Source organism: Monodon monoceros, unplaced genomic scaffold, assembly GCF_005190385.1.
Source record: "Monodon monoceros isolate NGI ecotype Baffin Bay Population unplaced genomic scaffold, NGI_Narwhal_1 Super_Scaffold_20, whole genome shotgun sequence".
Lineage (NCBI taxonomy): Eukaryota > Metazoa > Chordata > Mammalia > Artiodactyla > Monodontidae > Monodon > Monodon monoceros.
In genome coordinates, this window is record NW_021703777.1 from 71,857,359 (window position 1) to 71,882,367 (window position 25,009).

Sequence of the window (25,009 nt, forward strand, 5' to 3'; positions counted from 1 at the left end):
CATTATCACCCACGTAGATTACTTGATGCCTCCCTGGTGTCCCTGACGCAATCTTGCCCTTCCCTCCAGTCCTTCCTCTCCACTGTAGGCCTACAGTTCTCAAGCCTGGCCAGACACCAGCACTACCCATGGAGCTTTAAATATATACACATACACATACAAGCCACATACTCTGGTCATGATGATTCAGTAGGTTTGAAGTGAGACTCAGGTATCTGTATTATTAAAAGCTCCATTAGGTGGTTCTGATGTGCCGCCAGGATTAAAAATCAATCAGTGTGATTTTCCCCAGCACAGCTCTGATCGTAATTTACAAGGCCCTTCATAATCAAGCTTTTCTGAGTTTTCTTCTGTCTCTCAAATGTGCTGTGTTTCCTCTCAATCCAGACCATAAAACCCACAATTTCCTGGCTTTCACTCCTCATTACCAAATCCTACCTTTGCTTTCTTTCCTCCAAGAGGCCTTCATCAGCACCGTCTGTTCCAGATTAAGGCTTCCCACCCCGCCGTTCCATGCCCTCTCTTACTCCCCTCATCATAGCATGTACCGTGATTGCCTGTTTATCTGTGTGTTCCTCCACTAGACAGACCGTACACTCCAGGAAAGCATATACCTCTCCAGTTCACAGCTGTCTCCAAAGCACCTACACCACCAAGCCAAACACAGAGTAGGTGCTTAATAAGGGAATTAGCAGTTGATAATATTCAAGAGACAGACTTACAACTGATTTGTTAGAAGATGGAAAATTCAGTGCTAAAAAGGTTAACACAGTCTTATGGAGGGGAAAAAACAGTGGTAAGAGCTGTAAGGGTGCTACCTTCACGAGACACAGAAGATGTCACCAAAAAGACTTTCTTGAGTGTTGAGCTGACTTCTGAAGATTAATTAGATCAAGGGTCCCCAACCCCGGCCCCACGGACCGGTACCGGCCTGCGGCCTGTTAGGAACCAGGCCGCACAGCAGGAGGTGAGCAGCGAGCGAGCAAAGCTGCATCAGCCGCTCCCCACCGCTCGCATCACCGCCTGAACCATCCCCCACGCCCCCACCCTCCACCGCCCTGTCCGTGGAAAAATTGTCTTCCACGAAACCGGTCCCTGGTACCAAAAAGGTTGAGGACCGCTGGAGTAGAGGATGCCCAGAGGAAAGGAGATATTTCACACTGAGGAAACCAAATGCGCAAAGGCAGAAATGTAGAGATTCCCAAACTGTATCGATTTTACACCCAAATGTCTCTGGCAACCATCCTCTCCTTTTCAAACCTACGATTATTCCCTAATTCAGGTCTTCTGCACCAATCACTTGAACTACAGCAAAACCTTCCCTCCCGCCTCCAATTCCCCCTCCCTATTGCTGCCTGAAGTACAGACTGATTATACTGTTCTCTCGGCTATAAATAAATGGTAAATACACACATAAAATTTCTGACAGTTCTCCCTTGCCCATGAATAATCATGTTCACAATTCATACCAAGGCACCTAAAGTCTCCATGGATACAGCCCCTAAATTAGCTTTTCAGTCTTGTCTGTACCTCATACTAACCCCATTCTACCTACAAACCCATTCTTCACGCTTGCACCACGCTGGAGTACTTGCTATTGTCCAGTTCAACCTCCCATTTTCACGTTTCCACGTTTTCACTCATTGTATTAGCTACCTAGTCCACAATCATGCTACATAACAAAGAGCCACAAACTTCAACAGCAAACAGCAACAAGCATTTATTGCTCATGCATCTGGGGTCAGCATCTAGGTAGTTCTGCTGATCTTGGATGGACCACCTCATAAGTCTAGGGCAGTGGTTCTCAATCAGGGGCATTTTTCTCTTTGGCGTGTCTGGAGACTTTTTTGCTTGTCACAACTGGAGGGAATTGGGTGCTACTGGAATCTAGTGGGTAGAGGCCCAGGAAGATGCTAAACACCCTAAAATGGACATCCCCAGAGCAAAGAATTACCCAGCTCCAAAGGTCAACAGTGCCTCTGTTGAGGAACCCTGATATAGGTGTTGGCTGGCTGGCCGCGTCTAGGACCACTCTGTCCGTGGTCTCTCATCCTCCTGCAGGCTGTCTTGGGCATCACGTCATAGCGATGGCACAGGAGCAAGAACAAGCAGAGTTGCTCGAGGCATTTTACAGCCTAAGCTCGGAACTGGCACATCATTACTTCTGCCACATTCTATTTGCCAAAGCAAGTCAAAAGGCCTTCCCTGATCCATGGGGTAAGGAAACAGACTCCACCTGCATTCACCTGAAAGGGTGCGTATTGGACGGCATGAAGAATGGATGCAACCAACCAGACGGATTCTCTTCCCTCTATGGGGGGAACATGAATTTGGAATTATAAAAGTGTTCTTTTCTTTCTGCTCCCTCTTTTTTACATTTCTCTTCAGGTATTAAAAATATTATATCTTGTGTTACCTACACTCAGGGCAGCCAGTATGCACTGAACCGACTACCTGCGGCTGGCGCCACTGCAACTGGGTTATTCTGACTGGTTGCTGCTGTGCTGTTTTAATAACAGTTCTTAAAACTTTTCTTACCTTTGCTTCCTCTTATTTGTATGCCTGCTTATCTCCTACACTGAGATGAAGAGTCACTCATTTGAAGCAAGAGTCTCTGTCTTATTCTTCCCTGGGCATTCAGTGCCTGGCAGTACCTGGCACGTTGTAGGTGTTCAGGAATGTTTTATTTAATAAATGAATGTATTCGCACAAAGGACAGTAACTACCATATGAGCTTACACTCTGGGATGTCTATGATTCAATGCAGAAAATAGGAAGATTCTCCTAAAAGAAACTGTTGTCAAATGTGCTCAGGTATCTGGAATTTCATACTCCTCTTTAGAATCCACCATGAAATACTGATATCTTATTCCATTATATGAACGAGGAATGATGTTATTGGCAGAAACTGTAACTATATTCCCTGGATGCACATCCCTTCACACACACCCCCCACATAAATAATCATTAAAATATGTTTTAAATCTTACAACTTACTCTCGCTTGTTTTGTCATCTGCTGGGTTCTCCACCCTGGCTGCACGTTGGAATCACTCGGGGGAAACTTTTATGCAATAACAGTGCCCAGGCCCTGATCCAGATCATTTTAAATCAAAAACTCCCAAGTGATTCTAATGTGCAGCCAGAGCTGAGAACTGCTGAGCTCAAGCTCTCCACTAACAGGGAGGCAGTAATTATTTTAAAAAATAAAATTTGAGAAAACCCCAAATCTCTGTAACATTTTGCTGGAACAAAAAGCTTCAGAATCAAGCAAAATTTTGAGCAACATGGGTTTAGGTATAAATGGTCCATATTACCAGTGATTATCTGTATCAGGTGAGATTCTGGGCTCAGAGGCTATTTTATTCCTGTATTATTTGTTGCTGTTATTGTTTACACTTTTACAGTTTAAAAGACTAGATCCATTTTGGAAAATGTATCTAGGAGAACATCTTAAACTCACCGTTTATCCAAATAGACTAGATTAGGACAAATGATTGTATGTCAGAATATCTACTACTGAATCCCCTATATATAAAGCATGACACATGATCAATTACAGTTAAAAGTACATGTTGATTCTGTAGCCACTTACGGTGCTTTAAAATTCTTTGATGCTCCTCCCTTCAAAAAGTGGGACTGACATATACACACCACTATATATAAAATAGGTAACTAGTAAGAACCTGCTGTATAGCACAGGGAACTCTACTCAATACTCTGTAATGGCCTATATGGGAAAAGAATCTTTAAAAAGTGGATATAAGTATATGTATAACTGATTCACTTTGTTGTACACCTGAAACTAACACAACATTGTAAACCAACTGTACTCCAATAAAAAATTTTTTTTGAAAAGTGAAATCTAATTCTTCTCCTCTTGAGTGTGGGTTATACTTAGTGACTCATTCTTAAGGAATACAATGTGGCAGACAGGGAAGCCTGTGAAGTCTGTGGCCAGGTCATAATAGGATCGTGGCATCCTCCTTACTCTCTTGAATCACTCACTCAGGAAGTGAGCCGTCCTAAGGACGCACAAGCAGTCCTACAGAGAGGCCTACACAGCAAGGAACTAAGACCTCCCGCCAACAGCCGGCAAAGACCTGAAGCTCCTGCTCACATGAGTGGGCCGTCTTCGAAGAGGATCTTCTAGCTCCAGTCAAGCCTTCAGATGACTGCAGCCCAAGCCAACATTTTGTTTGCAGCCTCAAAAAAGACCCTGAGACAGAACAACCCATCTAATCTTCCTAAATTTCTGACGCACAGAAACTGAGAAATGATAAATATTCGTTGATTTAAGCTGCTACGTTTGCGATTAATTTGCTATACAGCAATAGATAATTAAGGCACCATCACAAAACTTTTAAAAGTTTTCTTGACAAGTATCTAGAAGGGCCCTTTCTCCTATTTACATCTCCTCTAAATTCCCTTCCTGTATGTCCCAGGAACCTTTTCTTACTCATCATACCTTCTCACTGTTATACAATCAATGTCTCCTCTCCTCCTCTCTCAAAGCCATCTAATACGTTCAAGTCTTCTTCAAATACAGAATCTTCAAATACAGAACAAAACAAATCCTACTGAGACCTTATGTTCCTCTCTCCCTGCTATTTACAGCTGTCTCCTTTCGCTGCTGTCAAGCACCACGAAATAATAATCTACACTCTTCTCTCCCAGCTTTTACACCTCCCACCAAGCCTTAAATCACTGCAATCACTCAAAGCAATGCACACTGTCCTCTTTCAGCCACAGGACCCTGCTTCTTAAACATTCTTGCATGTCGCATAGGCTCCTCCAATAACACATTCAAACCTGAGCTCGTCCTCTTTCTCCTCACATCACTCCTCTTCCTATGTTCCCTGTCTCAGGAAATCAAACCACCCAGTTGATCAAGACATAAATTTGGGGGTCACTCTCAATTTCTCTGTTTCTCTCACCTCCCCCATCCATTCAGTCACTAAATCTCATCAATGTTATATCATCCTTAATGTCTCTCACATTCATTCCCACTTTGCTGCCATCATCACCTCTGGCTTCCCTGCTTCAGGACTGACCACCATAATCATTCTCTTCCTTGCCACCAAGGTCATCTTCCCAAAACATAATATAATTATGTCCCTTCCTTACTTTTGGTTATTCCTCATTGCTTAAAGATAAAATCTAAACTCCATTTAAAAATACTAGTAGCTGGGACTTCCCTGGTGGCGCAGTGGTTAAGAATCTGCCTTCCAATGCAGGAGACGGGGGTTCGATCCCCGGTCAGGGAACTAGATCCCACATGCATGCCACAACTAAGGAGCCCACGAGCCACAACCAAGAAGCCCGCGAGCTGCAACTAAGGAGCCCACCAGCCGAAACTAAAGAGGCTGCCTGCAGCAACTCAGACCTGGTGCAACGAAAATAAAATAAATTTTTTAAAAATATAAAAATACTAATAGCTGTCAACACCTATTAAGCACTTGATATATGTCAAGTACTTTTATAGGGGCCTTCTGTGTGTTAACTTTTTGAGCCTAACAGTTCATGAGGTAGACACTGAGAATACTCTTACCATTTTACAGACGATGAACTAAGGCACAGAGATGCTAAGTAAGTTCCCCACAGTCACAGAGCTAGTAAATGGAAGGGTGAAGTTTTGAACTCAGGCTGTCTGATTCCAGAGCCCAGCCCTTTTAGTTCCAACACCAAACCCTAAGGCATGGTGCACAAGGTCTTCATTGATAGGACCCAGTCTTTTCTCCCAGCAGCCCTTTCCAAATGCTATACTCTGGCCCTGCTGCTTCCTAAACATACCCTGCTCCTACAAATCTCCATCTCTCTGCTCAAGCTGCTCTCATGATCTAGAAGGCCCTTCTCCAACACTTGCTCTCATCTCTCCTCACCCTTACCTTCCCCATCCAACTGACAACACTTGCTCATTTATCAAGACTCAACCCAATGCCCATCTATCTCCTCAAAGATACTGATCCCTACCCAGGGAGAAATGTTCTCTTCTCCCTTTGTGGCTACGAGGAACCACAAACACTTTGTGATAGACTGGAGTATTGTTTGACGAATATTCACTCCCCTCCCCTCCTACTGTGAGCAAAATGTCTTTCCCTGTCTCAATGACTTGGCCACATCACTTGCTTTGGCAGTGGAATGTGAGTAGATGTGATGCAAGTGGAGAATTTAAGTCCATTGCATGATTTGGCTGGGCTCTGGTGCACCTGTCATTCATTTGCCATGAAGACATCTCCCAGGTAGCCTCTGGTCCAAGGAGAACAAACACACATGAAGCAGATCTGAACCCCACAGTCTTGACCCAAGCGCAGTCAACCCAGAGCTTGAAGCAGAACTGCTCCAGCAGACCATTGGAACCGTGAGCTAAAAAAGATTGCTATCTGCCACTGTGAGTTTTGGTGGGCGGTGTGTCACACTGCACTGCTGTACCAAGAGTTGATTAATATATACCTTAATTTCATGTGTTTTTTACACATCTTGAGAATAGTTATAACAACATTAAGAGCTCTTAATAGATTTTTTAACATAAAACTCACTCTTTTAGATGTATAATTCAGAATATTTCAGTATTTCCACTAAGTACTATAAATAAATGGGCAAACATCACCACTATCTAATTCTAGAATATTTCTATCACCGCCAAAAGATATCCATAGGCATTATTAGCCTCTTAGTAGATTTCAAAATAATGAGTAACTTAATAAATGATATGTAAGAAAATTCTTAGGACTCTTATTCCAAACTAGCATTAATGATATAAACATTGCATTAAAAAGATGTGTCTCCAAAAGGGTATTTTGAGATCTTTTTAAATTTTATTTTAAAAATAATTTATACTCACATTCCCCATATATCTCCATATATTTAAAATATCAATACTTAATATTCTTTTATATTGCTATTGCAAGGCAAAGTCCATTTGGGGATTTAATTTTCAATCTACAGGTCACAGAGAGATGCTTACACTAAAAGACACAAAGTATTCAGGAGGAAAAAAATTGTCACATGCTTCAAAGCTATCAGTAACTGAGGAAACCGTGACACAGAATTTGCTTTTGCACTTTAACAAAATATATTGGTCAAATGCCAAAAACAAAAATCTCGAAATTTCCACTAGTAAGGACCAGAGCTTCAAAAATTAGCAAATCTGCACTTTAAAACAGAAATTTCAAAATCCAGAAAATGACAGGATTGAAAAACTATTCTCATTAGATAATCGACACCATACTTAAACACTGTTACTCTTTCTTTTTATAACAAAGAAAACTATTTTTAAAAAAACCCTATAATGACAAGCTCATTTCACTCTATTATCAAAGAGAGAGAGGTCTTATTTCAGAGAGTAATTCCATTAAAGAGATGCCTTTGGAAAAAAGTTTTATTACAGACTTGAATGTTGAGTAGTGGGATAAATAGGCAAAATATTCTAAACTCATAGGCAAAATATTCTAAACTCAAAAAACATATTTTCTACATACAGAAAAAAGCACCTTAGACTGTGTTTTGCTGTGCTATATGAAATTATTTTACCATTTAAGAAACCTAGGAAACTGTCCCTGTAACCACTACTATCCCTTAAAAAAAAAAGTGAAAATCTGACCAAGGACTAGCAAAGCTACCAGTGAGCTTTCAAGTACCCTGACGGCGCCTAAACTGTCCAACCGGTTTTTATTTTTACCCTCCTCTTTCCCGTACAGGCTCTGCATAGGATCCAGCTGCGCTGTGCCAATCTGGGTCACTCAGCCAGAGGATCAGTGGGTGACAGCCGCCGAACCCACTTTTAGAAGGCCCACATGCCTGGGAAGCGCACAGGCACAGGGCTGAGCATTCTCCAGCAAACGACAACCGTGTGGTTTTGCTATTTCTAGGCTTCAGCCTCCACAAAATACATCCTCACCTGAGGAATGTGAAATTTAATGGGGAAAACAAATCAGATTCTGGTATTGGATACTTTCATTTCTAACATTTTTTAAAAGCTGCTCTTTTATATAATTCAGTAAAAAGGTCAATATATATTGAGAAAAAAGGAGAATTGAAGTACCCAGTTTGGACCTTTTTATGTTATTTTTTTCAGTTTTATTGAAATATAATTGACAAATAAAATTATAAGATATTTAAAATGTACGTTGTGATGATTTGATACAGATATGTATATATATTGTGAAAGGATTCCTCCCACCTAGTTAGTTAACACATTCCGTTACCTCACATATTTATATATTTGTTTATATATATATATGTGTGTGTATATATATACACACACATATATATGGGTTGTGGTTTTCTTTTTGGTGAGAACATTAAGTTCTACTCTCTTAGCAAATTTCAATTACACAGTATTATCAACTACAGTCACCACGTTATACATTAAATCTTCAGACTTTATTCATCTTATGCCTGAAAGTTTGTACCCTTTTGCTAACCTCTTCCTATTTCCCCCACCCTCACCTCCTGGCAACCACTCTTCTACTCTCTGTTTTCACAAGTTCAACTTTTTTTATAAAGATTCCACATATAAGTGAGACCATACAATATTTGTCTTTCTCTGTCTGACTTATTTCACTTATAATAATGCCTTCAAGATCCATTCATGTTGTCACAAACGGTGAGATCTCCTTTTTTATGGCTAAGTAGTATTCAACTGTGTGTGTGTGTGTGTGTGTGTGTGTGTGTGTGTGTGTGTGTGTATGACGTCTTCTTTATCCATTCATCTGTTGATAGACACTTACGTTGTTTCCATATCTTGGCTATTGTAAATAATGCTGTGATGAACACACAGATACATATATCTTTTTGAATTAGTGTTTTTGTTCTCTTTGGAAAAATACCCAGAAATGGAACTGCTGAATCATATGGTAGTTCTATTTTTAATTTTTTGAGGAACCACCATACTGTTTTCCATAGTTGCTGCACTAATTTACATGCTCACCCACAGTGCATAAGGGTTCCCTCTTCTACACGTCCTCACCAACACGTGATATTTATTGTCTTTTTGAGGATGGCCATTCTAACAAGCGTGAGGTGGTATCTCAGTGTGGTTTTGAGTTGCATTTCCCTGATGATTAGTGACGTTGAGCACCTTTTCATGTACTTGTTGGCCATCTGTATGTCGTCTTGGGGAAAAAGTCTATTCAGTTCCTCTGCCTATTTTTTAATCAGATTGTTTGTAGTTTTGCTATTAAGTTGTGTGAGTTATATTACTTTTTAATCAACACTTCAAAATCAATCTGATTCACTCAATCACACTTTTACACCTAGTAGAACCACTTAAGTGCTGGGTTGGGCACCTGACACTCAGTGATATCTCTAAAACTGACCCTTTTCTAATCTTCTAAAAATAGGAATGAAACAATCTATTAATGCCTTTTTTAACCAATCTTAGATTATAACCCCAAACTCACCTCCAAGAAATAGCCATTGTTCTCAGTTTTTTAACTATGTCCTTGTTTTTCTCTATAGTCTTGCCACCCACGTACACATTCCTATATATTACCGCATTTTAATTAAAATACTGGTAAGGTTTATTGTTGATCTCATCATCATCTACTTCCCCTAGGTTTTCCCTTAGGGAATTCACCACTTCACTGTTGGGTAGCAGCCAGTGGTAGGGATGGACCAGGGTGGACCCCGACTGACTTCAGCTAACCAACTGACCCACTCCCCTGGTGATCATGAAAGAGGGCTGTGTCTCCTTTCTGTGGCCAGAGGGTGTAAAGAGAATATGAGGACTGGAATTGCTCTTGTCCCGCCGAGTCCTCGGATGGAAAAGCCTGGACTTTCTGGAATGCTGTAGGGCAGGCATGGATACATTACATAAAGCCAGAGCATAAAGCCATGCAATGTACAGCACAGTTGAAAGGCTGAGAGAATCCTTGTCCTTACTGATACCATTGAGCCGCTGAGTCAGCCTCATCTGAAGTAGGAATCTACCTCCAGACTGTCAATAGGCCAATACACCATCTTTTTTCTAAAGCCACTTTAGGTTGGATTTCTGTTTGTTGCAACCGTCAGAATACTAACTAAAACACACAAAAGAATGTTTGAATGAAAAAAATCACTAAACACACCCAAATAAAAGCCAAATGAATAGGAAAAAACATTTTTAACACATTATACAATTCACAACTCTTGATGCAAGTTAAAAGTCAGTGGTTTATTATGTCAGAGCAACCCCAGGGTCCATCAGGCCACTTGGGAACCAAGACCATGACATATGCATTAGAATGTAGGGTTAGAGAGATGCCTAGGGTCTCATCTGCATAAAATCACTCTCTTTTCCAGGTAGCAGCAACTGTCAAGCAGTGTATTGGGTAAAGAGATTCATTTGGGGAGTTTCTTTAAAAATACTGAAAACATTTCTAAAGCCAACACGGGCCTCCAGCATCCTGGGGCATCATCCCCGTCTCCACCCCACCCCACCTCTTCACTACTGCCCCCCCACCCCATCACCAATATCCTTCAAGGTTGCCCTTGGTGACGAGCCTGTATCACATCCCACAGCATGGTGGTTACTAGCAGAGGTAAAGCAGCCAGACTGCCTGGGTTTGAAGATCAGCTCCACCACCTAATGGCTGTGTAACCTTCGACTATTTACTTATTTCTCTGTAAAATGGGAGTAATAAGAGTTTGCACCTAGCTCACACGATGGTTGAGAAGTTAAATGCTTAGAATAGGGCCATAGGCAATACACCCTCATAAATTATTATTATTTTTTAATTTATTTATTTAATTTATTTATTTTTGGCTGCGTTGGGTCTTCGTTGCTGCACACGGGCTTTCTCTAGTTGCGGCAAGCCGGGGCTACTCTTCGTTGCTGTGCGTGGGCTTCTCATTGCGGTGGCTTCTCTTGTTGCAGAGCATGGGCTCTAGGTGCGTGGGCTTCAGTAGTTGCAGCGTGTGGGCTCAGTAACTGTAGCACCCGGGCCCTAGAACGCAGGCTCAGCAGTTGTGGCGCACGGGCTGAGTTGCTCCGCAGCATGTGGGATCTTCCCGGACCGGAGCTCGAACCCGTGTCCCCTGCATTGGCAGGTGGATTCTTAACCACTGCGCCACCAGGGAAGTCTCAAGCCCTCATAAATTATTATCATGAACTATGATAATTTGAAGAAGTGTGGAGAAAATCTGGTCCCTGTCGTCCAACAGAGAGCCAGCCATGGCCCTAGGCTAGGGCCAGGCAGCTCTGAGGACTCCCACCTCCTGCACCAGGCTGAGCAGCCCTCCCTCCACCCCGCCTTCCAGCTTCATCCCGCACCTCCCTCACCCTGACTTCCAACACACCCACCTCACTGGGCTCCTCCAGCGCTTTCTGTGGAGTCTTCACACACCCCTCAGCCTCCACCTGGAACACAATTTCTTGCTCTCTGTTGTCTGGTCAGTCCCTGCTCATCCTTTGGGTCTCAGCTTACACAGCACTTCCTCAGAGAGGCTGCCTGAGGCCCCACAGACCAAATGAGGCCCAACCCTCTCCATGTCCACACAACCGGCTCTTCCCTTTCTGAATGTGCATCACACACACAGAATTCTATGCTCAGGGTCTGTCTCTCCTGGTAGAGTGTAACTTCACAAGGGCAGGGACCACATTTGTCTCATCTACTCCTGAGTTCTTAGGATATGCTCAATAAATATATAATCAATGAACGAATAATGTCCCAAACTGAGACAAGTTGCCAATATGTATATACTGGCTCAGGAAGGCCACACGAGTCGCAGCCTAGAAGCCAACAACCCTCCGGACAAACCGCCTACACTTACCCTCAAGTCTCAGTTTCCTCATTTCCAACTCGCCTCATTTCCAAGAGCTTCTCACCCACAACAAATAATTCTCATAGGTTCCACTGGGGAGAAGGACACTGCTCTAAGTACCACCAAGGCATAAAGTCCCAAAGAAAAATGCCTCAGGAAAAACAATGCACTATTCCACCACCTCTCCAAAATCAGTAGGCGCTTCTCTGAGGAATGTTGTCCAAGGTCATCTGACAGTAGATAGGAAATATGAAGTTCCTAAAAATGTTTCCTTAGGACCCAAGATCCTCAATTCCAGCATCAGGAATCTTCCAGCGGTTGTTTTATACATCTGTGTGTGTGTGAGCCTGTGAGTGAGAGTCAGTAAGTCTGCACAAGACATTAAGATCCAAGTATTTCTACTATGAAACAACAACGCACATTCCTAAAAATGAATCAGTAATGTCCCAAAGTAAGACAAACAACCAAAAACCTCATATTTTGCAAAATCAAACACTAAAATATAACAGGGCTTATGGAAAATTTAGAGGTGGGGCAGAAGGCTCAAATCCCATTCAACTTTGTAACCAGAACACTAACAAAAACAATGAGAAACTGAGAATTACTAGCACAAATAAAAAGATGCTTTCTATTTCCTATTATAGAATAAATGTGGAATTTTACCAAAAAGGTGGGGTGGGGCAAGGGTGCAGTATGGAAAGCGTGTGAGGAAAGACTGAAGCTCCTGCATTATGGAGATAAGATAAGACACACAAATATCTGGGAAAATCAGACTTTTTAATCAGTGCAAAGCCAGATGGAGCCCAGAGCGAGAACAAGGTGGCATCGCCTCCCCCGTTCACTTCCACTAGCCTCCTTTGCTTTCAATTACCGCTAATTGGTGATGCAAAATACTAAGGTGCTAAGAAAAATCTCATACAAACCACCGCAACTTGCATCTTAAAAGCATCACATCCTATTTCTCAATTGCATATGAGATAATTCACACTACGGAAACATAAATTATAGCAGAGCCAACTGCATTTGCTCAGAACACCAGGGGTCCATGCCAGGTAAGGGGTCTGAGAGTGGAGCTGCGACCAGGAGGTACCAGATGTGTGAGCCAAGAGAAGCACCATTGCGAGGGGCATCATTTAAGGGCCCTGGAGCCACATCGGATCAGAGTCCTGACCAACTTGCCTGCCAGTCTTAACATGACTAAAACTTACTGGAACAGGCACAGTAAAGACCCTTGAACTGGTTCGGTGGGCAACAGATATGTGTTACACAAGGACTAAATAGGATGACAAATGTAGAGCAGCCAGCAGGGACACACACTAACTACACATGCTTTTCTCCCTCCTGTTAATAATAATTTCTGTTCCAGGACTACTTGAACACAGATGGGGAGCCAGGTCTCAACCAGAGGGAAAGAGATTGGTGAAGAGAAAGGAAGTAAAAATAGTTCCACCCATCGGCTATGGTTTATTCTGCTCCTATAATGGTTTTTCATCATAGTTGTAACCACTCGCCTGCCAAAATTTATCTTTTTAAAAGCAATGAAAGGGCTCCAGTTCCACAGAATGTGCTCAGGAATCACAGAGATGGAACTGTTTCCTAGCAACTAACAGTACCATGCACACAGAAGATGCCCACTAAACAGCTGCCAAGGGAAAGAGGAAGCCAGAGGGAGGGTAGGTCACCTGCTTGCTTAGATATTTGGGATCATGATCCTTTTAGAAGTTTTGCTTTTCCTTCTAGAGCATAGCAGTCACCAGCCCAAGCTCAAGCTCTGGAACAAAACTGCCTGGATTCAAACCCCAGCTCTGCCACTTATTAACTATGTGACTTCAGGCAAATCAATGAACATTTCTGTACTCCAGTTTTCCCGTCATGTATTGATAAAATGGGCATAAAATGGTGCTTACCTGAGAAGCACCTTATCTGCTGGGCACAGTGCTAGGTTATTACATTACATTACATTACATTATATAGTAACTCAAGCACCGAGACTAGCAATGCCACATGATAAGTGCTCTAGAAGTGTGTTAACTATTATTATTTTTATTTGTCACTGAACTAGCTACCTTATCACTACATTATCACATTCCGTCAATTCTTGCAACATGATGAATCAGGCCTCCACTTGTCACCCACCCCTCCTATTTATGACATCTTGCAAGGTTCCTGAGGAAACAGGCGGCAACCACGTCTGTTGGTTGATAACAACATTCAGCTCCACAAGCTCCTTTTTAAATTTTCTGTAGGAAAGGCAGAGAGGATGCCATTTCTCAGTGTTTCCACTGGGTCATGACAATGAATGGTCATAGCCATAGTCACTTATTAATACCAGCTGCTGGTCATTAGTTTTTACGGGGTATTGTCCTTTTAAAAATACCTATCTAATAAGAATTCATACAGATGACCACTACAGTAAAATTCCTCCGTGCTTTTTCTTTAGCTAGATCCTACAACAGGGGAGAGAGAGGAGCCTGACTGAGAAAGAGGGGGTGAGAGTCCCGAGGAGCCTGACTGATTGGTTGAGGTGGGGAGAGAAAGAGGGGGTGAGAGTCCCGGGGCAGAATGCTGGGGAGCATGTTTATTTAAAGAAAGGTGATGTCTGCTCTCCAGCCCTGCAGACAGAAATGCCAAGTGCAGTGAGCCCTGTACCAGTCCAACCTGAGGGGAAGGGTGGCCTCCTAAATAATTCCTTCAACTGATATCACCTACCTAAGAGCCAAGAGTGGAATCACTTTCCAAGTGTCCAATCACTGACTGTCTCCAGGCAACTATTGGGTAAACTGCTTTTTTTAATCAGTCTTTAAAAAAAAAAAAAATTTGCTTCCTGTCAGGGCAGCAACAGAGTCTATTTTCTCTGCCACGGCAGAGTCCAAGTGCCAATCAGGCAATCATAGCTGGGCACAAGCTCACCGGGAAATCTCTCGGGCAGCGGGGAATATGGCTGTGAGGCCCTAATGGGGAGCAAAGTGAATAAATTGAAGAGGAGTGAGACGATCGCTAAGAACCCAGACCTTGGCCACAAGAGCTGTGGGGTTTATCAAAGTAGGTAGATCCCAAGCAACCATATATTCATTACAATGAAATATGACGATTTTCTAATAGAGATGAATTCTAAATGTCAGGTGTGCACAGAAAAGGATTAGTGGGCTTAAAGGAATCAGCGAGTCTGCCTCAGAGGCAGTCATATTTAAGCCCTGTCTGGAAGGATTTGTCCCTGGAGAAGTGGAGAAGGGGCACTCCAGGGTGCCCCTACCTCAACCACCATCCTCCCCTTTCTCCTAAGGAACAGAACCCAGATTATTACATGGAAACATTACACCCTCCCCTGCAATCAGGAGCGGCTATGTTACTGAAATTCTGGGCAATAAAATGGAACCAGAAGTGTCAGGAAGACTTTTCTAAAAGACATCTTATAAGGAAAAGATGCACTCTTCATTTTCCCTTCCTCCCTCTTGCTTCCTGGAAAGGTGACGTGATGATGAATCTCTAGCAGCCATGTTGGACCATGAGGAAGGGGATCTAGTGGTAAAAGACACCTAAGTCACAGAGTTTACAATTTCTGGGGCTCCCAAATGACATGTGACTTTATTAGTTTATAAAGCACCTTCTTTCAGAGGAATTTGGGAGACAAGTTCCCAAATCAAAGGACATCTGTGGGTCACGACCCAAAGTCTCACACAAAATTGCTCTGCTTACTCACTGAAAAGTAGGCAGGTTTCTTGCAGCCCCTTCTCACTTCAGAGTGGAATGCAGCGTCTACAGCCCCTATTCTGTGTTAAGAATTTTAATCCCAGAGTCCAAGCTTAAATGTAAATCCCAAAGTCCTCTCTGCCATTTCTCCTAGAAGAGGGTCTCTTGATTTATTGTGCCTTGGTCCTAAGTGGTATGTAGACCATCATGCAAACCCCACTCTAAGTGGCCAGCAAGAATATTTGAGAATTTCTGACTCAGCTCCCTTCTCCGCCCCCTCCCTTACATACACACCTTCAACACACCTGGAAAACTATAAGAGCATAAAAGCATGTGTTGTGTGTACACATAAGCTCTTATCTCAATAAATTAGCACCAGTCTAATTCCCTTGCTCAGCACCCTTCACTGGTCTCAGCTTACATATTACTTCCACTATGAGTCCTTGTCTGCCTAAAGTTCTCTTCTCTTAAGTCCCCCATTCTTTGTTGTCATAGCAATTATCCCAATTTGTTATCATGAATTTATTGTTTAAGCTCTACCTCACACACACCACAACTACACTGTGCATTTCCTGCGAGCAGGATTATGTTTATTTTGTTCGCCACCTAACCTTGGTTCTCAGCACTATGCCTGGTATATGGTTGGAGCTTAGTTAACACTTTTCAGGAAATGAATATTAAAATTTGTTTAAAACACTTTCACACATTAATGCTTATTTTCACCATTAATGCTTACTTTTAGTGTTTACACTGAAGTGAACTTATAAGTGAGTGACAGCCAAGCATCCCAAATAATTATTTTCGTATCTTAAACCATTTGACTGAGCCTATCCTAGCCTTCATTCAGTTTCCCATTAGAATAAAATAATTGTTTGAATATCATTTTTTTAAATATTTCTTAGGAGAGGAAAAGAGAGCCGTCTACTCCACAATAAATAACTTCAATTCCTCACTCAGTGTCCCACTTGGTAAAAAATAAGGCTGAGGACTTTTTTATAACAGTACTGGGATGTAAAAATTTTAAAAAGCCCTTCTGCCCTTGACCTTTATAAAAAACAAAAACAAGTGTAGGTCTATTCTTACATGGTCTCCTAATGGGCTCTTTAGGAATAGAAGGGTGGGGCACATCCCTAACTTCTAAGGTTGACCAGGAGGCCGAGCTCCCTCCTACAACGGCTGTAACTGTCACAGTCAGAATGCAGAGCTGTGGAAACGTGGAGCTTTCTCAGCCTAACCAATATTTTATCCTTAAGGTCCCAGCATAAATAAAAGGATACAGTTTTGCTGATAGTATAAGTTTAGTGAGAAAAGGTGGCAGCCAAGATATTCCTTAGGTGCATGTTTTATGACTACGTCACCTTGTTTTTTTCCCCTTATGCCAAAGTTAATTCCCTGAGATTCGACGGCCACCCCATCAGGGTTAGCTACATGAGGACATCTCTTTGGGATTATTGTTTTCAACATTGCAAACATGGAATTTTACCACAGCAGAGCTGAACTCCATGACATCATTCTTCTTTGCAAAGAGAGATATAACATCTCCCCGTGTCCAGGCAGAAGTCTTTCCAATATTCCATCATTCTTTTTATACGGACTATTTTTTTTCAAGGACTATTTTTTTTCCTGTATCTTCTAGTAACCCTCTAATTTAGGCTCTTTTTATATTTCTCAATTACTTAAAAATAAAGTTCTGTTATCCTTTCCTTTCCTCACTTGACTGCACTGAAGTCCTCCTTTTTCCCACTCTACCCTCCCCCCCCACACACAAAAAGATCCTATCCGATACCTTTCCTTTGCTTCAAAAGTAAACACACACACATCCTTGGGAACAAATGAGGGGAAATATTATACAATTGTATTGCACAGTTTTCTAAATCACAGAAGAGTGAACTGGGCTTCAAAAAAATTAAAAACTCTAGCTCCAATGAAAGTAGTTTAGTCAAAAATCCACTAATGTTAAAAAAAAAAGTTTCACTATGCTATTAAAGCAGAAAAAAAAAAATCAACCAGTGTTAAGCGATTCAGTCCTTAACCGTGAAAATAAAGGCCGAAATGACTAGGGTTAGACTGGAATGTAGGTGACAGGGATGCTGACTACAGCCAAGATTCGCAGAAGTCACAGAGCTACTTTGTTTAGACCCTTCAGTTCTTCAGGATGGGACCGGGATACCTGCAGGAGAGGCCGCCAATCTCCTCTCTTGGAAGGACCTGCCTCTCGGCTGAACTCAACAACAGAACTGTTCCCAGGTGAGCTCCTGTCCAAACAGGAGAACTCTCAGGTAAGAGAGAAGGAGCTGTGGCAAAGGCCTCAGACAGATGTGCCGACAGCACTTAAACACATCAGCATGGGGAAGAGACAGCCCTTTGCACCCATAGCCTTTTGTGTTTTGGAGCACAAGACAGATCACACAGGTAGTAGGTCTTTACTCAAACTCTCTGGGGAAGGTAAAGTATGGAATGATACACCTACTCAACTTCTCCAATAGAAAATGCTAAAGCACACATGGACTATTATGCATTTATGCATCCCCATATGGAACAGCCACTGGAGGTAAAACTGTAACAAGAGAGCCATAGTCCCTAATATCACAAACATAAAATATTCTAGAATATCTGTCCTCTTAAGTAATCGTATGTTAAGGAATCAGCAAGCTTTTTAAAAATTTTTTAAACTACTTACTTATTGGCCATTTGCCCTAAAAAAAAACTTCAGTGGAGTGACTGGGAGCTGTAACAACAGGAGACAGAAACCGGAAGCTAGCAACTCTGAACTACAGACAATGCCATTGCCCAGTTCCGCCTTAGCAAAGTGAGGTGTGAAGGCAGCCAGCAAAGGCGCAGAGCCTGAGGGCCTTGGGAGCACCACCTACCTGGTGTCCCGCCCCTCCCTCACCCCATGTAAGGTCTGTCCCAGTGAGGACAGCCCCTCAGTCCTGGCAGCAGAAAGGTACAAACTGTGAAGAAAAACAAACTAGGGAGCCATAGCTTCTGAAATCCACATCATGACTCAGAAAAAAGGCAGGGGTGGGGGGGAACCTCTGCACAGTCAGAGGGACAGAAAGCTCAGTCCTTACAGAAATTTTCACACATGGTCCTAAATGTAGGAAGCACTGTAAGGGATATGATCCTGCAATCCCACTCCTGGATATATATCTGGAGAAAAACATAATTCGAAAAGACACATGCACCCCAATGTTCACAGAAGCACTGTTTACGACAGTCAAGACATGGAAGCAACCTAAATGTCCATCAACAGATGAATAGATAAAGAAGATGTGGCGCATATATACAATGGAATATTACTCAGCCATAAAAAGAAGGAAATAATGCCATTTGCAGTAACATGGATGGACCTAGAGATTATATACTAAGTGAAGTAAGCCAGAGAAAGACAAATATCATACGATATGGCTTATATGTGGAATCTAATAAAAGGATACAAATGAACTTATTTACAAAACAGAAATAGACTCACAGACATAGAAAACAAACTTATGGTTACCAAAAGGAAGGGGGGAAAGAGGGATAAATTAGGAGTTTGGGATGAAAATATACACACTACTATGTTTAAAATAGATAACCAACAAGGACCTACTGTATAGCACAAGGAACTATACTCAATATCTTGTAAAAACCTATAATGGAAGAGGATATAAAAAATATATATATATATGTTTTTATATATATGTATAAGTGAATCACTTTACTGTACACCTGAAACAAATACAACATTGTAAATCAACTATATTTCAATAAAAATAATAATTAAAAAAAAAGATAACAAGGGCTTCCAAGTTAGACAGCCTGGGTTTCGAATCCTGACTCTAACCAGTACTTCCTGACTAGGTGACCCTGAGCAAGTCTCCTAATTCCTGGAAGCCACAATGTCTTCAGCTGTAAATTTTGGATATCTGGGTACATATATTTGTAGAAGTTAAGAAAGGATGTTTTCGATTAAAGTCCTAGTTTTGCCACTTACTTGTGACTTTGGGGAAGATATTTTCTCACCTGTAAATGGGGATAATAACAGTACTTACTTCTAAGGGATTAATGAGTTTTTCACCCTGTGCCTGACACATAGTAAGTACTCAGTAAATATCAGCTATTATCATCATGAGCCCTGGTTTCATCACCGTCCTTACCATTATCTTGTTACCCCTAGCTATGACACTTTTAAGTTTCAGGATAGTGCAAAGCAAAAAGAGAAGTTTCCAGGCCAATTGCCAGGAGCTGCCTGGTCCCACCTAGCACCAACTTCCACTCACAGAATCACCGGCCAGATGTTCACATCATGGCTCCATTGTCATCCATCAATAGAGAGCCGGGGACCCAGAGATCCAGTTGCTGGGGAACACACACCCCACTCCACCGCCCTCTTGGTGGCCAGAGCTCAGTCTGCTCATTTGGAGCTTGCCTGATGCAAACTTGGTTTCCAGGGAGATGCTGGGACCAGAAGAGCCAGCCCCACCTCCCACTCCACTTCCCCTTTCCCCAAATCTGTGGGACCTCACTGTTCTCCTACCACGTGACAGCATTGTGTCATAGCAGCCCTTGTATACAAACAAGCCAGACTATTTAAATGTCACTGTGAGAATGATGCTGCCTGCTCTCATTTCCATATCTATTCAGACCACCACTCCTTTCTTGAGCTAGCCAGAAAAGTTTTTCTTCCTCTTCCCTAGCTCTCCATGCAGAGTAGAGAACCATATGCAAAGTTAAATCTTTGTTGTAGTAAAATGATGTAAGAGTCATCAAGTCCTGACAGAGAAGGAGAATTAGAATGACTATATAACTCATGGCATATGTTCATTCATCATTACATCGCGAATGTCGTACGTTCCTGGCCACCAAAAGCTACATTCTCTCAAAGGCTACAGATAAATTCTCCCAACTGCCAAACAATACAACAGCTTTCAGTCTTGGAGAGCTAAGGTACCCTCGGTGCTTTTAATCTTCAAAAGCAGGTCCCAGTTGAATAAGAAAACAATTCTATGTGAGCGGGGGAGGGGGGGGAGATGACCCAAAATGATGAACTGATCCCTCCCAGTACTAGTTCCCACTCATGTGAAATACGGGTTAGGTCACAAATGAGATTATATGCAGCACCAAGCCCCACAGGCATGTTATGATTAAAGTTAAAGGAGTCCAGAAACGTCTCAAGTTGAGAAGTAAGGCTGAGTTGGGTTGAAATTTCCAACCCCTCCCTAAAGGCCTGGCAACTTGCTCCAAATCACAACTGAAACTGAGTTGAAGCGACATCTGTTTCTCCAGAAAGTGTTTGGCATTGCAGAGGAGAACTACAGATTAGAACAGATAAACACTCTTGTGGGTGGAGAAGCAAAGGGGATGGGGGAGACCAAGAAAATTAGAATCATCTACCTGCTAACATAGTCTTGTAACTCAATAACTACCATCACAGGGGGGGCGGGGGGGGGAGGGAAAGATGAAAAAGAAGGGAGGAAGGAGGAAGGAAAATAAATGGGGGACTTATTCTTCTTCTACAGGGAGCTGACACAACGTCAGTGAACAAAACACTGCTACCCTGGAGTTGAATATTCAGACAACCACCATTTGTTTAACGATTTAATGTTGGATTGTGTGCAAGAAGAGAGGAATTGAGCATTCTGCTTGGAGTTTGGTTAACAAACACTATGCGTTAAACTTAAATTGTCAACACAGTATTGAGGAATAATTTTCTAAACCTTATTGGACCATCAGGATCATCTTATCAGTTGGTATTACTGGTTTTCCTCTGATGCCTAAATCTCTTTTAACTCAAGTCAGAATAACACACAACACCTACTTAACTTCTAGTCCAGGTATCTGGAGCTAATAAGGTAAGACAATAGAATTAGGTCAGTAGACAACTGAATTATATTTTTTACACTAAAAAACTCAGGGTTCTGAAGATTTTCTTCCAAAATCAGCTGTAGTTGTTATTAACAACAATAGAAGCAATAACAGTATTAATAAAGATAACAGTGGTAATAGTAGCAGTACTATAGTAGTAATGGTAGTAGTGATATTAATAGCGGTAGTAATATAATGGTAATAATAATAATGATCACTACTTAAGCAGCACTTCCTAAATGCTGCGTGCTATTCTAAGCATCTTAAATGTATTAACTTATTTCATTCTCACAGCACTCCTTGGAGGTAGGTAAGCTACTATTAGTACCCCTGTTTTACAGGTGCTTTGAACAATATGTCTTTGTTATTTTTGTTGTTGTTAACGACTGGCGCTAGCTTTCAAAGAAACTATTTAGAACCAAAAGGAGAAGAAACACAGCCTGTCCAATGTCACACAGCTAGAAGGCAATACACCTGGGATTCCAAGCCAGGCTGCCCAGCCCCAAAGCCTGACCTCTAACCGCTGTGCTGCACTCAGTGCCCCTTTGCTTTGGAAGACCTTCTAGAAAAGGAATGTGGAAGGAAATTAGGCCCCTGCCCGCTGGTAGCCAGAGTTAATACGTGAAGTTTGCGTTTCCTTCCGGAGTCTCCCCAAAGCCACATTAAGACACGTAGCCTGCTCCGACAGCTATAAAAAGTCGCTGGAAGTGTTATGGAACTGTTCCCACCTGGCCTGTGACCTCCATCAGGGCTTTCACCTTTGCCAGCCAAGGCAGAAGCTGGGGGTGGGGTGAGATGGGGGCATGGTTCCCGGGCCACCGTTTCCTGCCCAGTAACACAGCCCTCAAACAGCCAAGACTGCAGGCCGAGAGAAATTCCTCACTAACAAGTTATCTCCTGGAGCTTGTTCCCTGAGCCTTTATTAAGAATGAACAGTTTTCTCACCAATCCATGACTCAACGAAGACCAGGGACTGAAGAGGAGAGAAAAACTGCAAAGTTTGTTTATTAACCTGCTGCACCCAAGGGAACATTTTTCTGAAAGGGTGAAATTCCTGACTACTCAAAAGAAAAAGGAAGAAAAAAAAAAGGCTGTGGGAAATTTAATCACCAACTGAACAAAAGTGAAAAACAAAGCCCTACCAATGAGGATGTTGCCGAAGACAACGGGGCCCCTAAAGGAGATGCAATTGTCTCGAGACAACAGTCCCCCTGGGAACTCGGCTCACACTAAGTACTACATTATTGCTATATTAGCCGAGGAATCTTTGTTCACTGGGCAACTGCGCGCAGAACCATCTGTTACTGCTCCTGGGTTCCCCCGGTTTGCAGACGCGGCATTTACATTTCAAGAGGAATCTCCGGGAAGGAAGAGGGACGGTCTCTATCTCTCCCCGGAGCAAACACCTTTTTATACAGCCTGGGAGGGGAAGCTCTCCTTTCCGTGAAACCCAACTCCGCGATTGAAAGGAGATAGGCCGCTTCAATAATGCACACGCACAGCGCCACGACTGCTTCGTCCTAAAGCCACGCACTGCCCGTCACGGCTTTCACATTCTCAAATTGGTAGATCTGGTAAAGCACCCAGAACAATGCCCAACTGTCTATAGGGCCCAATGGGGCTCTGCTTTCTTAAGGAAGCCCTTCTTATTTTTAAACCTGTGGAACCAGGACAAAAGCTGATATTCTGCACTGCATAATATTTAGCTTGAAATATACCACCACTTAAAAACAGACTGTGACCTGGGCTGAAGAAGATGTTTTAGATCGTAATCTAAGTGGGGGCTAGAGTACTATATACCTAGGTGAAAATTCATGGAGGTGTGCACTTGAGATGTGTGCACTTTCCTATGTGCAAATGATCCCACAATACATTTTTTTTTAAAGTATAGTATGTATGCCCGTGTTACTCACAATTAAGGAAATGGGGAATACACCACTTGCCTTTAAGAACCGTAGAGTGCTCTGCTCTTACACCCTCCCCTCATCACCATCCACATCCAAAATCTCTCCTGAGAATTTTAAAGTTCAAGAACATGAAAAACACAGCTCTCCAACTCTCAACCAAGCCAGTGACTACAAATGTTTCCTGTATGTCCTGTGAGCCCAAGTATGCAGCACAGAGAAAGCACCTGTCACAGCCCAAGCCGTGCCAGCCACATCTCACAAATAAAAAGCCAAGGTCTTTTTCTCATCTGCTCATTAGCCATCAAATTATGAGAGACACGACTGGGGCTTTTAGCAATAGAGCCTCGAGTTTATTCTTCTGTTTCTTTAACCCTATTTTAAATAGATCTTTCTAAACTTTGCTTGACACTCTTGCTTGTATGAAGCAGGTTAACCCTGTAAGGTGCAGGCCTGTGGCTGGAGCATTAGAGCAGCATTAAGTGAGGGTGGTTTCTCCAGGCATCTCAGCAGATTTAAATCTGTACCATCGTAGCTCTGTTACCCCAGCAGCAACAAGGGTGTCACTAAGTGACAGTCTGAGTACTAAGAGGCTTCACCATTGCTGGATCATGACTTAGCGGTACATTTCTTCCTTTGAACTACCAGGGAGGGAGAGCTGCCTGTCCCTGAGGAAAAGAGGGTCAAATTCGCCTTCCACTAAGCCTCAAGAAAGGCCGCCAGCCGCAAAACAGAGGCTCACTGCACGGATCATAATGGGTCACCTTTCCCCGCTCGCACCCTCCTAGCGTCCTGACCCCCGCAGACACTTCATTTCGGGAGCGCAGGGCCACCAAGCTGCATCTACAGATAAACATCGAGAATCAGGATCGCCCAGCGAGCGCTTCCTGGACTGAGTCGAGAGCTCCAGTGATTTCCCTGGCCTGCCACCGAGTCATTTAAGAAGTGAAATATGCCAACGGGGCCGGGTACCCAGCACCTGGGAGCCCGTCCCACCGCCTCTGCGATGGAGTGGGAGCTGCCAATGGCTGGGCAACGTCTCTGCGGATGGCGCATTCTCAGGTGGGTCTTGCAGGCTCCCCGGCCCTCTGCGCTGTGCCAGCCTCACACCTGACCCGGTGCCAGGAATACAGCCAGAGGCTCCGGTGGGTATGCGCTTCCGTGGAGACACGCACAACTCCGCCCGGGAAGGGCGGGGAGGGGGAGCCAACGGGTGGAGGTAGGACTGGGAGCAGGACCCCCGACATGCTGCGTCGGCAAGGACTCCAGGGGCTCGCGCATAACGAGGCTTTGCGGCGCTTCTGCTCGCACTGCGCTTCCTTTGGCAGCGCCTGGAAGCGGCAGGAGCTGAGATTTGCGCGGCTGACGGGCAGGAAGGATGGAGGCTCGGGGGACCGCTTCCTGCCCCCCACACGCACAGCTAGACCGCAGTGTCCCCCCTTCGCGCCCACCCTCACCCGAGACGCCAGTGCCAAAGCGTCAGGGGGTCGCAGCTCGCTCGAGGCCCTGACGGGTGCCCCGGAGCAGCTGGCAAAAGAAAGTGGGGGGAGGCGAGGCTGGACCTGTCGTCAGTGTGTGTGCGGGTCGGTGGCTCCGGGCTGCCCCTGCAAAGCCCCCCGCCAGCCGCGGGCACCTACCTCGATCCACTTCTGCGCCTCGGAGAAGGCGGGCTCGGGGGGCGGCTCAGGCTGCAGGGGCTGAAGAGCTTCCAGACCAAGAGCGGCACAAGCCATTTGCGAAGCCCCGCGTCTACTCAAGCGCTGGGCCGCCGGGATGAGGACGGCCGCCGCCGCCGCCGCCGCCGCCGCCGCCGCCGCCGCC

At 43.5% G+C, this 25,009-nt stretch overlaps 1 protein-coding gene across 10 annotated transcripts in view; it reads right to left on the minus strand.

Annotated features, from left to right (window-relative positions):
- LIMCH1 (LIM and calponin homology domains 1) overlaps positions 1-24,983 on the minus strand; it is a 336,283-nt gene extending 311,300 nt beyond the window's left edge. For 9 of the 10 annotated variants that reach the window (XM_029234810.1, XM_029234807.1, XM_029234806.1 and 6 more), the window contains exon 1: positions 24,826-24,983. In XM_029234810.1, coding sequence (XP_029090643.1) covers positions 24,826-24,921 — 96 coding nt within the window. In that variant the 5' untranslated portion in view covers positions 24,922-24,983. The remainder of the gene's footprint in view (positions 1-24,825) is intronic. The other variant, XM_029234813.1, reaches the window with a different exon arrangement.
- Between the last annotated feature and the right edge of the window lie 26 nt (positions 24,984-25,009).